The sequence below is a fragment of the Grammomys surdaster genome, unplaced genomic scaffold (assembly GCF_004785775.1).
Source record: "Grammomys surdaster isolate TR1022 unplaced genomic scaffold, NIH_TR_1.0 271, whole genome shotgun sequence".
NCBI lineage: Eukaryota > Metazoa > Chordata > Mammalia > Rodentia > Muridae > Grammomys > Grammomys surdaster.
This window is the reverse complement of record NW_021604712.1, coordinates 6,647,730-6,661,942: the sequence shown is the minus strand read 5'-3', so window position 1 is coordinate 6,661,942 and position 14,213 is coordinate 6,647,730. Positions and strand designations below refer to the sequence as shown.

General features: G+C 43.0%; 1 protein-coding gene across 1 annotated transcript; it reads right to left on the bottom strand.

The window, feature by feature from the left end:
* Positions 1 to 1,531: 1,531 nt before the first annotated feature.
* On the bottom strand, positions 1,532 to 13,896 carry Arrdc4 (arrestin domain containing 4). Its single transcript, XM_028776726.1, has 8 exons — positions 13,429 to 13,896; positions 9,734 to 9,800; positions 9,365 to 9,512; positions 7,219 to 7,321; positions 6,237 to 6,493; positions 5,558 to 5,720; positions 4,493 to 4,647; positions 1,532 to 4,134 (listed from the first exon to the last, which is right to left on the bottom strand). Exons 1-8 carry the CDS (start codon positions 13,724 to 13,726, stop codon positions 4,078 to 4,080), a joined length of 1,248 nt encoding a protein of 415 aa, XP_028632559.1. The 5' UTR covers positions 13,727 to 13,896; the 3' UTR covers positions 1,532 to 4,077.
* Between the last annotated feature and the right edge of the window lie 317 nt (positions 13,897 to 14,213).

Below are 14,213 nucleotides of genomic sequence, written 5' to 3'. Positions count from 1 at the left end.
ACCAAAACCAAACCAAAACCAAACCAAACCAAACCAAACCAAACCAAACCAAACCAAACCAAACCAAACCAAACCCCAAACAGAACAAAAACAAAACAAAACAAAAACCCAACTACAACAAAAACTCAGGATGACACAGCCAGAATGAGCTCCTGTATCTAGCTTTCTGAAGAAGGCAAAAATGAGAGATGGCAGATCAGTGGGAGTGGAGCTAGGGATAAAAGAAGAGAGGTGTGACTGAAGACAGCCCCAGGGAGTTTCTCTGTCTTGATTGTGGCAGTGATTACATGAACCTACATGTGTGCTAACATGCCATAAAACTACACATACAATTATAGGCAAAAAACCAAACAAACCCCAGATTGTACGCAAAAGCTTGCCGCTGTGTGTCAATGTTGCGGCTTGGCTGTGGGCCTCATTGTGTAAGACAGCACTACGGGAGCCTGGCTGGTGGGCTTAGAGGGCTTTGGTCTACTGCTCTGGCCGTGAGACTGTAATTATTTCGAAATATGCGGGTCTTAGATCTTGTGTTGAAGAAGGAATCCCAACTACTAATTAAACATACTTAGGAAGTGATTTAGGCAGATTGCGCTCATTTCTGGAGGCGGATCTTCTGGATACAAACACCAAAGATTTGATTTACCACAGGTCTCTAGCATCAAGGTCTGCAAGCCTTAAGCCATGCAAATGAAGCGATGGCTGTTTTCATTGCTTCCTTAAAGGTGTAGAAACCTCCCATAGAATGTGAGCCCAGGTCTAAGGTTCCCTGTCTCTGGGTTCTGGTGAACATACTGGTAACCGGAGAGCTGTATCCTCCTTCCCCTTAGAGTCTGGCCTAGTTGGAAACTTCACAAGCCACTGTATTCCAGATCAACCTACAGAAGCCGTAGTGGTAATCTTGCAAGTTTTTCTGTATTTTATATAAGACAAGTATTTCAGTCTGAATGCATTGACATACAGTTGGATGCAAAGATGGTGATGTAAGGCCGTCTCCCAGATTGAAAACAAATGGATACAAAACAACCAGGCAACCGACCTATCATGGGTTAGCAAACATTAATTTTATCAGACCTAAGTTTGGGCAGGTTTCTTGAGATGAATTACCACCACACCTTCCTTTTAATACCACAGTTACATTCACTTCTGTATTCACATTAGAAGGAAGGTTGTCCATGACAGCCCAGAGCCCCGCTAACTCACTCCTGAGATTGTGGCCAAGCAAATCTGAAACTGAGAATTAAATCTCCTGTCATTTGGAATAAAAGAAGGCATTTTCTCTCCTTGACTCATGAGTTTACCTACACTTGCTTAGCCAGTGCCTTCTTGGATTGCTAGTACCTTCTCGCCTTTGGACACCTGCTCGTATGTACAGACCCAGTAGGTTCCAGGCTGGGCCTTATGCTTGATCTCATGTATAAACAAATGACCTTAATAACAGGAGGCTGTGTGTGGCTACTGATTTTCCTTAAGTCTAGGATGATTTAACTCAGTCTTTGAAGTCAACACAGGAATAAAACAAGAGCCACCCAGATCATTAGTATAACCATTTTATTAACAAAAAAGGAACCCATGGGGTTCAAAGAAGAGTACAAAATACAATCTTTATTTTCCCCTTGGTTAAATTATTACATTTTTAATAAAAATTTTAAAAAGCGAGTGAACTTACCAAAAAACACAACCTTTGCCTACTGAGTTTCTTATTGTGCAAAACAAAGACACAGGAAGTAAAGTTCTGCCCCGGGGGGGGGGGGGGAAGGGAAGAAACTGTGTGCACCAGAAGATGCACACTCTGAATCTCAGGCTTTGTGCATCCCAAAGAAAATCCTAAGGGCACTTTTTGTTTTTTCCCAAACTAAATGAGAGCAAGAAGGGACTAAACAGGCAAGTGTTAGCAGCTAAAAGTCTGATCTTCATTCACAGGGTTTCAGATGCAGTTTTCTACATTCCTGTCATCCTGGGTATAAGCTTCAGGCCAGACAGATAGGTATAAAGTGATTTCTTTGCACTCTTCAATGCCATTGTTAGCTGTGCTTCTGTTTTGTGGGGGACTTCATGATTTCTCTAACCAACCTGACTGCCACGGCTTATCTACAGGGAGCCAAGCTGCTCCATTTTCTCTCTGTCCACTCCGTACCGTTGCTTTCTTTCCCTTCGTTTTTGGTTTCATGGATGGACCATGACTTGACATAGCTCGTAAACTACAGGCTAACAGCCAAAAGACAGCTCACCATCTTTTCCATAGCAAAAAAATAAAAAATAATAAAAAATAAATAAAAGCAATTTAGATGGAATGTGAGCAATCGTAACTGTTTACAGACACACAACAGAAAAGAAAGAAAGAAATCTCTAAAAACCAAAACAAGAAATAAGGTTTTTGTGGTGATTCCCACATCACAAGTACTGGCAATACCATTTGGCATTTTCGACAACGGCATACAGTGAAATACACGTGTAAGATGATCACAGGAGAGGTATGATCAGAGGGGAGAAGTACACATTTACTGAACATTGGTACAAAAATCCCTGAACAAAATGGCCCACTGACTTTTGATATAAAATTTCACCCTAGAAGAATATCTCTAAGGGAACATGGTGATTGAAAGGTAATTCCATCGCCATGATGGGTGTGGCATGCCATTCTGCCTGGGAAGCACCTGGGTTTCTAAATCAAACCCGTAGGATTTGGCTTGTCCAGATCTCAACTGTGAGAGTCTCCCTCCCGCCTGGTGTCAGAAATGTTCTCAGTTCATGGGATCAACAGACTGGAGGCAAAACATTTGAGCATGTGACTGTGAACAGAGGGAAGAGGCTGACATGGCTGACCCTGCCAGCAGCAACACAGCCCTGTAGGTCTGAATATCCTGAGGCTCAAAGACAACAAAATATTGCACCAAAACAATTTTTTTAAAGAAAAAAAAAATCACAGTATAAATGGAATTACTAACAAACTGGAATACGAGCGTACTACCCAAAAGCTGCCATCCGCCCACTGAGGCCTCTTCACAGGAACCAAGTTTAGGCACACTCCTGTCCTCTTCTGATTTGGGATTTCTTGAAATCTTAGGTGTTTATTTCTATTTAATGCTGAGCTCATGGACTTTTCCCTTGGTCTAGTTTTCAGGTCAAGTGACAGATGGAGAGGCGTCTGCTAACTGCATAGAGCAGAAACCCCAGAGGTCAGTCAGGCCTGGACTTCTGAGAGCAGGTCTGACAAAGCCACTAGAGGTAGGATACGAGAACACTCTGTTCTGTGTAGGTATCAGGTATCCCAAAGATGTCACTCCTCCTTTTTCTAATAGTCCCTAAATAAGGAATGAGGAAAATCAAATATACGCCCTGCAAGCAGTTCTTAAAAGTGTAAGAAGTACAGGCTTTTACAACACACACTTTCATGAACAACTCCTTTTTTCCTTTTGATATGGCAAGCTTTTAAGGAATCCCTTCTAGGTTTTTCTACTACTGTATAGCCAATTTTCAAGGTACGTTTTAGCCTCCTCACCAAAGACTGGAGCCACTGTCATTTCCATCAGGATGTCACATGACCACTGACCTCAGACAGGATACTTTCAAGGACCTGGATCCTTGCTATGGTAACATGGTAAGAAATCATGGAGACTCCAAAACCTGGGGACCTCAATTGCATTGAAAGTAGACCATTCACTCATTCACAGTCACTTCAAAGCTGTCTTGTTCCCTTTATCCATGTCTTCCTACCAAGTCTGTAAGTTCATAACAGTGTGTGAACCCTGGTCAGAGCACACTCCAGTAACATCCTAATTCCTTAAGACTCCTCTCTTCAACAGTCCGGGCATTCTGTCACATCCTCTCCTACCACCAGGACTTCCTGTTTTTCAATTCATATTTTCATCCACTTTTAAAGGGGACAAGTGAGCCCACCTTAGAAACTGCGTAACCATCCCCCTGGACCACTAAAAGTTCACATATGCTTTCATTTCTGTCATCTTCAGGCTTGAAGTTCACCAACGTTCTGAAGTTAACTTTCTCTCTCATCCAACAAGGCAGGCAAAAGAACCAATATTCTAAGTTGGTAACAGCACAGTGAAGTCTGGAGTCTGTTCAGAGAATGAAGGATACAGGCTGGGTCTCTTGGGCATCACCAGGATGTGGATCAACCTACAGAGGCAGAATAGTGAGGTGATGGCCAGAGCACCTTGGTTCTCCTACCTACTTCTAATTACATGATAACTGCAAGCCTGAGTTGATAACCACCTATCATTAAGCCCCCCACTGATGACTGAGTTCTCTTATCTTCTGTGGCAAAATAAAACATCTTCAAGGCAATTTACAATGCTGAATGCCATAGCTCACAAGCAAAACACCAGCAAATTCGGTAAGTGGTTGTGATAAACTATCAACACTGTAAGGACAAGTTTATACATATACCCTACCAATTATGAGTCAGCAGTGGCAGCACATTAATGAATGGAGAATGAGTGTCTGCAGACAGCATAATGAGTCTAATTTTCTTTACCTCTGAGTAAAGAGGCGGAGGCTGGAAACGGAATTCTTGTATGCAGGCAAACATAGAGTAGCAGGCTTCCCCCTCACAGTCAGAGGGCTGAGGATACGGAGGAACATGTCGAGAGAATTCTTCTTCAGATACCACATCTGCATAGTTTGGTGGTGCTGAAACAGAATTGGAGTTTGAGCTAAGAAATCCATGTAAAAATGCAAAAATTACTTTTGAGTCTTCTGAACTCTTACAAAGGCACGAGACTGAGCCAAACTTGGATATTATGGTCATCACAAGAAAAGTTTTGGTTCTCTTAATACACAGCTACTAATATTATCCTATTTTCAATTATATTCTATTTTTTTTGTGATCTACATGTTATAACCTAGGCAACAAATACCCGAGATGTAGCTCTAGAAAATATGCAACAATCTAGACTTCTATTTTAAACATCTCTCATTGTTTTAATATTACAAATTAGCCTTAGGAAATGGCTATTTTATTCCTGGGTTTGTCACTGGCTTTGTGTCATGGCTAAAGTAAACATTCAAGGTTCCTTTCCCAGGAACGTTATATCATGCTTCGTAGTATAAAACAATAGAGTAGTTGTGATGTTCGTCTTCATTGTCAGCCTGACTGGATTTAGAATCACCTAGGAGACAAAAACCCAGGCCATGGCTGTCAGGGAACTCCCAGAGACTGAACTGAAGAAGGAAGAACCCTTTGGATGTTACCAGCACTGTCCACAGGTCCAGGCCCCCACTCAGCTAAGAGAGGCATAGTGGGCACCACCAACACCTATCTCCCTCTACTCCCAGGTTGTGGATATAATGTGACCAGCTGCTTCACATGCCTGAAGCCATAGCTGAAACATTCTGCACTGCCATACGATGCTGGACTTTCCAACTCTAAGTCAAGCAAAGCCTTCTTCCTTGTGGTGTCCTCTTGTCAGGCATTTGGTCACAGCCACGTAGACAGTGATGTGGTGGGGAAGAGCTGACATGTGCACGACTACTCCTGGCATGTTCTGTTGTCAGCTAGTCTCTGTCTAAAACTTCACTGCGGATAACTTGAATGTTTTACCTTCAGGCTGCTCCGGTAGGGCCAGCGCCAACCAGCACATGTCCATACTGAATTGGCTTGCCATACTGCTGTTTCTGCGGCCAAAGTCACTGTATGGAATTGTACCAATAACCAAAGGCAGCTCCAGCATCAATTTTTTAGCACCAGGAATGTGAATGTATACCTGATGTGTACAAAAGAAGAAGCGTTGTGTGAGGGATAGGAAGGCACAGGATTAGGGTAAACCTCATGGGAACTAAGCTAATTCAACCTCCTTCTCACAGAAACAAATGTCTTTGTCACCAAGCCACCCTGAGGACAAATGTAAATTGTCCTAAGAATAAATGAAGAACAAAATGAAGAGTTCACTAACTACAGGACAGGCTTGTGACAGAGAACTGTGGCCTTCATATGTTTCACTGTAAGTTGGCACAAATTGTTAACAATCCTGGAAAATTAACCTACATTCCACGTAACAAACAGTCCTCATACCATCTCAATTCTTTTAAGGTTATTGCATTAAATTCCCCTAGGTAGAGATAGGGTTTTAACAGTGAAGGCCAGTTTTCATGTACTCAAAAATGGTAGCAATGCTAACATTTTTCCAAGTATTGATGCAATAATTAGAGATAATATTTGCAATCACGTCGCTTGCTGCTCTGTTTTATGTATTTTTAATGATTCAAGAAGCTTTGATTACAGCTAAGGAGTAGTCCACTCTGATAATGCAGCAATCCAGGATGGATGGAGTGACAGGTGGAATCTTCAGCATCTTCCCATTCCATGTGTCCGTACTCCCAGAACCAATGTGGTTTCCCCGGACGTTGGCAACCATGTTCCGGACAGTCTTTGTCTTCCCACTAGCCAAATACGTTTGGGTTTGGAATATGGCTGCCTTAGGAACAACCAGTCGGGATGAACAATTTTCTATTTCTGCATAGATAGGGATAGCTTCTCCTAAAGAGAGAAAAAAAAAAATGAGAAGGACTAAGGGATGGTTCAGAAAAATTTCAAGGCATCGAAACACACGGCAACAGCCCAACCCTACTGAAGCTTCTGTGGGAAATCTTCAACAGAGGAGTAGACATTCAATGTAGCTGCTGACAGTTAATACCAATTGCACTACTCACTCTGCCAATGTAAAAAGACACTAATAACGCTACGTCGAGACGTGTAAATAAGCAGCATGTATAAATTAAGGAGAGGCATATACGGAAACGATGCAGTAGGAGGTTAGGTATAAAGGTTACTAACAACCTCCCTAGAGCCAAGGAATAAAACCCTGCCCATGAGTGAGTGAAGCCTTTGCTTCTCAGGAATCCATAGGGTTAAGGTACAGACAACGAAGGGGCAGAGAAGTTAGTTCACAACATTACACATCTATAGTACGACACTCTGAAAGCTCTATATCTTCTTTTGTAATAGTAAAATACAATTCCAGCATTTCTCCATGCTCCTCAGTTTTATTCTGTGACTAAAGACACCAGATCAGAGTCAGAGAAAACAGAAATTTTATTGGAGACTATTATTAATGGTCTTACAATATGTAAATGTTAATTACTTAATATATTAAAATACAATGTACCTCATAGGTCGTAAAGCCTTCTGCTTAAAATCATTTTGATCACCCAGTAAAATCAATGAGTCTGTTCTGCAGTCTTCCACAGAACACAGTTGCTTACCGTTACAGTAGCCCTTTCTCTCAATCTTGACGCTCAGTGACACGGGACCGGAAGTGAAAAGCCAACAGCCAACCATTTTCTCCTGCGTCTTCAGTATAGGAGTCTTGAAAGTTACAAATAAAAGGACTTTCATTAAACCACTCCAGAAAACTTATATTCCTTTGATGAATAATTATCAAGAAATATCAATCTTTCTTATTCTCATGTGACACCAAGTGCTGAAAGCTGGTTCCTTCTCATGAAAACTAGAGTGAACTCTCAGATTCAAATTTGTGTGACATCATCCAACTTTATCCTGAAGTTACTGTGTTTCTAGGGAATGACACAACATCCTGTAGAAAAGTGACCAAGGGTCCTATTCATACTGTAAATATTACAGAACTGTCATTGTACGTATGGTGGGAATGGTGCAGTATACGCACAAGTGTGTGTGCACACGGGTATGTACATCCATGCCAGGACATGCAGAAGGCAGAGGAAAAAGTCCAGAGTCTTTTTTTTATCACTCTCTCCTTATCTCTTTTTGAGACATAGTCTCTCAGTGAACCTGAAGCTTGCCTTTTAATCTAGGCTGGCTACCCTGTCAGTGAGCCCCTGGGATACACCAGCTTCCATGCTCAAATTCCAGGGTTATAGGCATGCATGTCCACTCCCAGCTTCTACATAAGTTCTGGGAATCTGAACTTCAGTTTTTTTGTGCTCAGAGCAAGCACCCTTACCCTGACCCTTCTTATTAGTATGACAGAATTGTGTTTTAAGGCAAGGTAAAGATCAGGAGATCTTTACACTGTTACAATCAGAATGTTACACTGTCCGGCTATACTCCATGGGATAAGAAAACAGTCTTTTTGCATATCAGACAGAACTTTCAAGTGTCCTGGGACTAGTCTGGGGGCTTTAAAGGCATCTACATACCTTGTATCAGCAGGTTTGAAAATGTGCTGAGGCCCATTATACCCCACTATAGGATTCTTGGCTTTTCTGTAAAACTGTTGCTGGCTACCTTTTATTGTTCATTTATTTTAGAAATTATACTAAGGTCAAGTATCTGTTTTTGACAAAAAGGCAAACCTCAATAAGTGATTTCCCATAAAACCAGTGGCAATTTTAGAGAAGTGTAAAATTCTACACAAGTTTAAAAAGATATAAGTTACTAATGCCACCGCTCTTCCAAATGGGATAAGGAGCCGTTCAAGGGGGCCTGTGCCAGGGAGCAGGGAGCTGGCTAAACCGTGCAGCAGGTCTTTCATCTGTTATCACATTTACTCTACTTCGTGGGGAAATAAGAACTAACAAACTTTTTAGCTGCCGGCTTTTCCCTTGTCTTTAAAAAATACTAGCTCGAAAAAGAAACATCTAAATAGTAAAAAACACATCTTTGCCACATCAGTGTCACGATGGGAAGTTTAAATTATGTCAGCATTATCTATGAAGTAAAAAAAAACACCATTCATTCATATTTAAATGAAGACCCATTTGGTCCTAGCAGCTTTCATGAAAGTAGAAGGTATAATTTTATATTATTTTGATAATATGGGTGCAGATAAAAGAATGTAGCTCATTAGTCCCCATCTTGCCTATTCTGTTGTTCCTTATAGCCTGATCCTCCTTCCCAGCCTACAGTATTCCTGATGATTATTAGAAGTTCAATGCCTTAATGTGGCCAAATCTGTCATAAGGAATGGTAAGTGAAAGGACCGTGGCGGCAGCTGCACACACTTACTTAATGTTAGAAAATGACATGCAGAATGGAAAGATACATAGCATAATGGCCTGGGCTTCAATAACAGGCTGAGTGTGATTAATACTCTTTGGTAATTACTGCTCCTCAACCTGCTATTATTGGAGAGTTTAGAATGCCACAGTCCTGCGAATACGGCCGTGCTGGTAAAGTAACCCCTCTCTCCTCTGCATTATTGTTATTAAGCCTCATTAATGCATTTCAAGCCTGTGTAACTTTTTGGCAAAAGCAACCCTGAACAGCAGGGATATAATCAATAGAATTAATACACACAATTTGTAATTTGCCCAACCTAGAATCATATCTTCATAGCGAACGCCTATGGGTTGCATTGTGCTTCCTGAACCAGCAGACGCTGACTAAATGCAGACATCATTACAGAAAGGAGGGAGGGGCAGAGTTTACCAATAAGGGTGGTGTGTTGACATCCACGTGACTGACAACCTGGAGCTCTCTTCTTACGCTCTGATCTGGAACTTGGGGTCGTTCCAAAACAGCCCTCACACAGTACTGAATACTGCCATACTTCCCAGTAAATGACGTTGCCAAAGGTCTGAAATAAACCAAAGATACTGGTTTATGAGCTTATTTTCAGCTACTCAGAGATAGGAAAAGCATGCGTTAAATTAAAATGTGGGTTAAGGAGGAAAAGGACAATAGGTACAGGGAGGCACCACAGGATTGGCACACATTCTTCAGTGTTGGGGAACACTGGGGTGCTCAAATAATGGACACAAGGCAGGGGGAGGAAATGGAAAACATAGCATCACTTACTCAGATGGAAGTTGAAAGCGAAAGGGAAACTCGTGTTTTCCTGGTTGTAATAAGGTGATACCTTCACCTGAAAGAGACCATACTGCATTTTAACTAAAGCCAACAATAAATCACAAGTTTTGACAATGTAAGCCATTTTTTTAAAGGTAGTTTTCCTGACAATATACTCTAAGCACATTAAACAGACTGAGAGAATTAAATTTGAATTTATCTTTTACCAAGAAATAACACATACACACACACACCCCTTTTGTCTATAAGATGACCAATTATACAATTACCATAAAGTATTATCTAGGGCAAATAGTTTATATGTGTATATATAAAATATAATATATAATGTATTTTAATATATAATATATAAATAAATATATACAGCATGTGTGTATAAACACATATGTAGTGCATATCATATACAGACACATGTATACATACACATGAATTATACTAACGTGAGATATCAACACTAAATTGTACCTACAACTAACTGACAAGTTACATTTCTTTGGCTACACTACAATATTCATTCTATGTATTCTTTGGACAGAGGTAGAAAACTTGGTAACCGTATTAGTAATAGTTATAAAACAGCCAACGCAGCAAGAGCTGGTTCGTCACCCTTTAGCTCTACTGAGACTGATGAGACTTCTCATGGGTGAAAGCAGGCATGGTCCCCTCTCCTGTCCTTGATAACATCATTCAACTTCATTCACATGTTTGTTACTCAACCAGGGCCAAAGTCCAGGAAGGGATGGTGTAAGACCAGAAGCACCACCAGAACTTCTGATGAATCTCCACAGTCAATGTGTTTAGCATAGATTCAAAGTGGAACCTGTGGCTTCCACTCTGGTCAGTGGCTCACTATGGCACGTGACAGACTTTCCCTTCAAGCTCATAAAGGCTACATTATGGGGAGAGGTAATCCGATGAGAAAAGATGGCAGACAACTTGGTCTGGGATTTGTCTTGCTACCTGAATTTGTTTCTACTCTATATGGTCAAAACCATTAATATGATGGGTTTCTTTGGTCTACTTATCAACAACACAGTATTTCAGTCTTTTATCTTTAGAGAATAAGAATGCATCACTGACCCAATGAGTCTTCTAAATCTCTCCTATTTTTTACTATGAACTACATTAAGGGGAAACAAGGAATGTGGGTCCAGTTTGTAAAGAAAGACATCACAGGTGGAGGACCTGAAGGCATCGTGGACAATAACTACTCAGAAGGACACAGGGTCAGATTAGGTGGTGTGATACAGCAGCGTGTGTTCCAGAGGCTCCCAATGTGCAGGAGTGGCCACACAAGCCTCAGAAGGGTCTCAGCAGAGCTAGAGGACTGGAATCAAGGGACACTTCTCTACCTCATCACTTCCAAGGGGCTCATTAGGCCCACAGAGCTGAGATGGAGTGTGACTTGTGATTGTCACAGTATTAGGAAGAGTTATAAATGAAACAGCCAAAGCAGCAAGAGCGTTGACACATGACAAAGTGTACACAAATGTTTAGCAATATGGATTTACTGGACTAAAATGGCAAACTCAGGTGATAATGAGTACTTCAGTCCTCACAAGGCCAGCTGGAGCAAAGATGATTGGATATCTGCAAGAGTTAAGATTACAGTCCTGAAGTCCAGAGACTGCTCATATGAACAATGGTAGGCCTGGGGTCTGAGGACCAGAGTACAGATGAGCGGGTAGATTTTGGATGAAGGGAACAGGCATGTAGAGAACAGAATTGCCAGCATACTCAAAAGTGATATGAGAGATGAAGAGCCCCTCAGGAAGCAAGTCAACACAGGACTTACAGTACTTCAAATGAGAAAAATCAATTTGAGGAACTGGACAAACACTGTAATACCAAGAAAATTGTTTCTTTCTTAATTTTAATTTTTATGTTTAATTAAAAACATTCAGAAGATGTCCAGTGTGGCCATTTCTGCTTCTGTTTTGGGGCTCCTTGCTTCTACCTGTCCACTGAGGGCTACAAGGTAGGAAGCTGCTTCATCCACTGAAGCACTTCCACCCAGAGCTGTTAATGAAAGTTTTTCACTCATGAGCCCTGGGATCTAGAAATGTTGCAGTGGGGAGGAGTGGCTGGTGTAAGGTCACACTCTGGTGGGTGCTTGTGAACTGAAGCCAATGCTTTGCTTTGGTCCCTGGGTCTTTCTTACGTTCTTGGTTGTGAGCCTAGCCTTTAATGGCTGAGCCATCTCTTCAGCCCAGGACTCTGGGTCTTTCTAACACAATCTTTTCATAAGGACTTGTGGTGGTTCAGCCACACTGATAGCAAGTGGTTCAATAAGAATAATAATTTTAAAGAATATTCTGGGAAGACTTTTAAAAAATAGATCCCGACAATTAAAAAATAGATCCTAGGGGGTCAACAGTTTTTAAAAAATCACTCCAGGTCATTGAATGATAACTAGTTTACGGAGTTAATGACCCTGAGAATCTGTGTCAAGTTGCTAAGCTCTTCCAAGTTGTAAGCATCTGGGGGAATGTTTCTCATACCCCACAAATAAAAGCTGACTTTAAGCAAACTATTACTGCTATTGCTAACACATTCTAGGAAAACTGGCAGCTGTCTAGATTTAGCTGTTTCATTAGAACAAAGTGACAAGATCTTACTTGTGAGTCAAAACCTATTTGTTAGCCCAGATGTTACCAAAGCGATGTTCACGTCTCATCCTTATAGGCTCAGGGCCTGAATCTTAGACAAAAACCTGTTTACTTCCCTCTTCAATGGCCTTCCCTCCAGTCAGCCATCTTTAACATCCTTGTTGGTTATTATTCACTTGGAGAAAAGACTCCTGGGACCCACGGTGAGGAAAGGACATTAGAGCAGGCAAGAGCTCTCACCTGCCACACCCCATTACCCAAAAGACAGCCCCTGTTAGGCACACATTTGAGGACTTAACTGGACACTATGCTTCTCCACAGGAGGATAAGGTACAATAGGTAGTAAGTTTAAGGGATTTGATAGGTACAAGATGATGAAGCAGACAGGTAAAAGTCTACACTAGTTTCCACTGAGAAAAGACTGACTCACGGTTACTAGCATTTTCATGATGAAATACCATCACATTAACCCAACATACATATGCATGGGCACTTCTGGAAAAGTCAGAAATGCCCAGATAGCAGGCATTGTCTCCAAAGGTCTTTCTGAATGGGGAGAGATAAGAGAAAGAAGAGGTACAGAAATGGATGCCTCTTAGTGATTCATGTTCCCCAGTGAGGAAACACGTCTATTGAACCCAAATGCCACTTCCTTTTTCCCAAGATCTAGTTTTCTGCAAATCATCATGAACCCAGGAGTGTCTAGGGCCAGGACAGGCAGGAGCGGAAGGCCATCAAACTCTGGGCACCACATAATGGAACATCACCACTTTCCACCTTCCATGCCTCCAGGTCAGGAAGGACCTAGAACCCAGACAGTCTGATCATAGGTTTCCATGGCAACGATTCCCTAATGGGTTACTAGAAGATCCCAGGAAGCCAAGTTCAAAGGCACACCAATACAAAAGGGTTTGTTTGGCCTCTTTCTAGAAGCCAGGTAAGGGGCACAGGCTTGGCCTTCTGCCCTTCACCGGTGACAGCAAATGATTCCCCTTCCAGAAGCTTCCCTCAGTGCCACCCACCACCCCTTGGCGCGCCCCCTCCCGCCTCCTCCCTGGGAATCTCCATGCTCACCAGCTGGAGCCTCCAGCAGACTCAAGCGCAGGTTCAAGTATTCCACCTCTGACGAGGCTGCTGGAGAGGCGCCACCGATGCAGACCCTGGCTCCAGCGCTCGGGCCCCAGGCAGAGGTGGCACGGCCCTGGGCCTCCAGGCGCAGCCCGCGAAGGGCCACCGGCTCTGCCGCCTCCAGCAGCACGTGCCCGGCCACTGTCTCGCCACTTGAGTAGCACCCCTTGCTCTCATCTTCGAACACTAGCCCCAAGCTCTTGACACGGCCCCGGGGACCATCGGCTCCCGCTTCGCCTCCCATCCCACCAGATGATACGGCTCTGCCACCAAGATCTGCAGCGGCCCCAGGTCGGGGTAGCCGGCTCCGCGACGCTGCTGTCACGGGCGCCGGCCGCACGCCCAGGGCCACTACGGCCGGCCGCAGCGCCCAGCCGGGTGAAACACCCGCACCGGGGCCCTGTCTCTTTAACACACCCCACTGGGACTGGAAAGGGGCTGACACGGACCGCCCACAGAGCGCGGCCATTGGCCAGTCGCGAAACCTGCTTCTTTTCTATTGGCTGTACGTGGTCACTTAGTCATTTCATTGGCGCCCCCACACCGGGCTGAGCAGGACGGTGGTGCGTGATCAGGAGGGATTCACCAATCGAAAGACACCAGAGTGCACGTGCACAGGCCGTTTATTGGTGGGAGCAAGGCACAGTCTTGGGCCACAGACCAATAGTGAAGCAGTGCGCCCATGTGGACAGAGGATGGGAAACAATATCTGTCAGGGAGGGGGCGGTACC

Bases quoted from the DNA above. Each gene is read 5' to 3' on its own strand.
- Arrdc4 (XM_028776726.1), bottom strand. From the start codon at position 13,726: ATGGGAGGCGAAGCGGGAGCCGATGGTCCCCGGGGCCGTGTCAAGAGC. The intron at 9,801-13,428 runs GTGAGCATGGAG...GGTCTCTTTCAG, and splicing joins TCTGCTGGAGGCTCCAGCTG to GTGAAGGTATCACCTTATTA. The intron at 6,494-7,218 runs GTAAGCAACTGT...TTCTCTCTTTAG, and splicing joins GAGAAAGGGCTACTGTAACG to GAGAAGCTATCCCTATCTAT.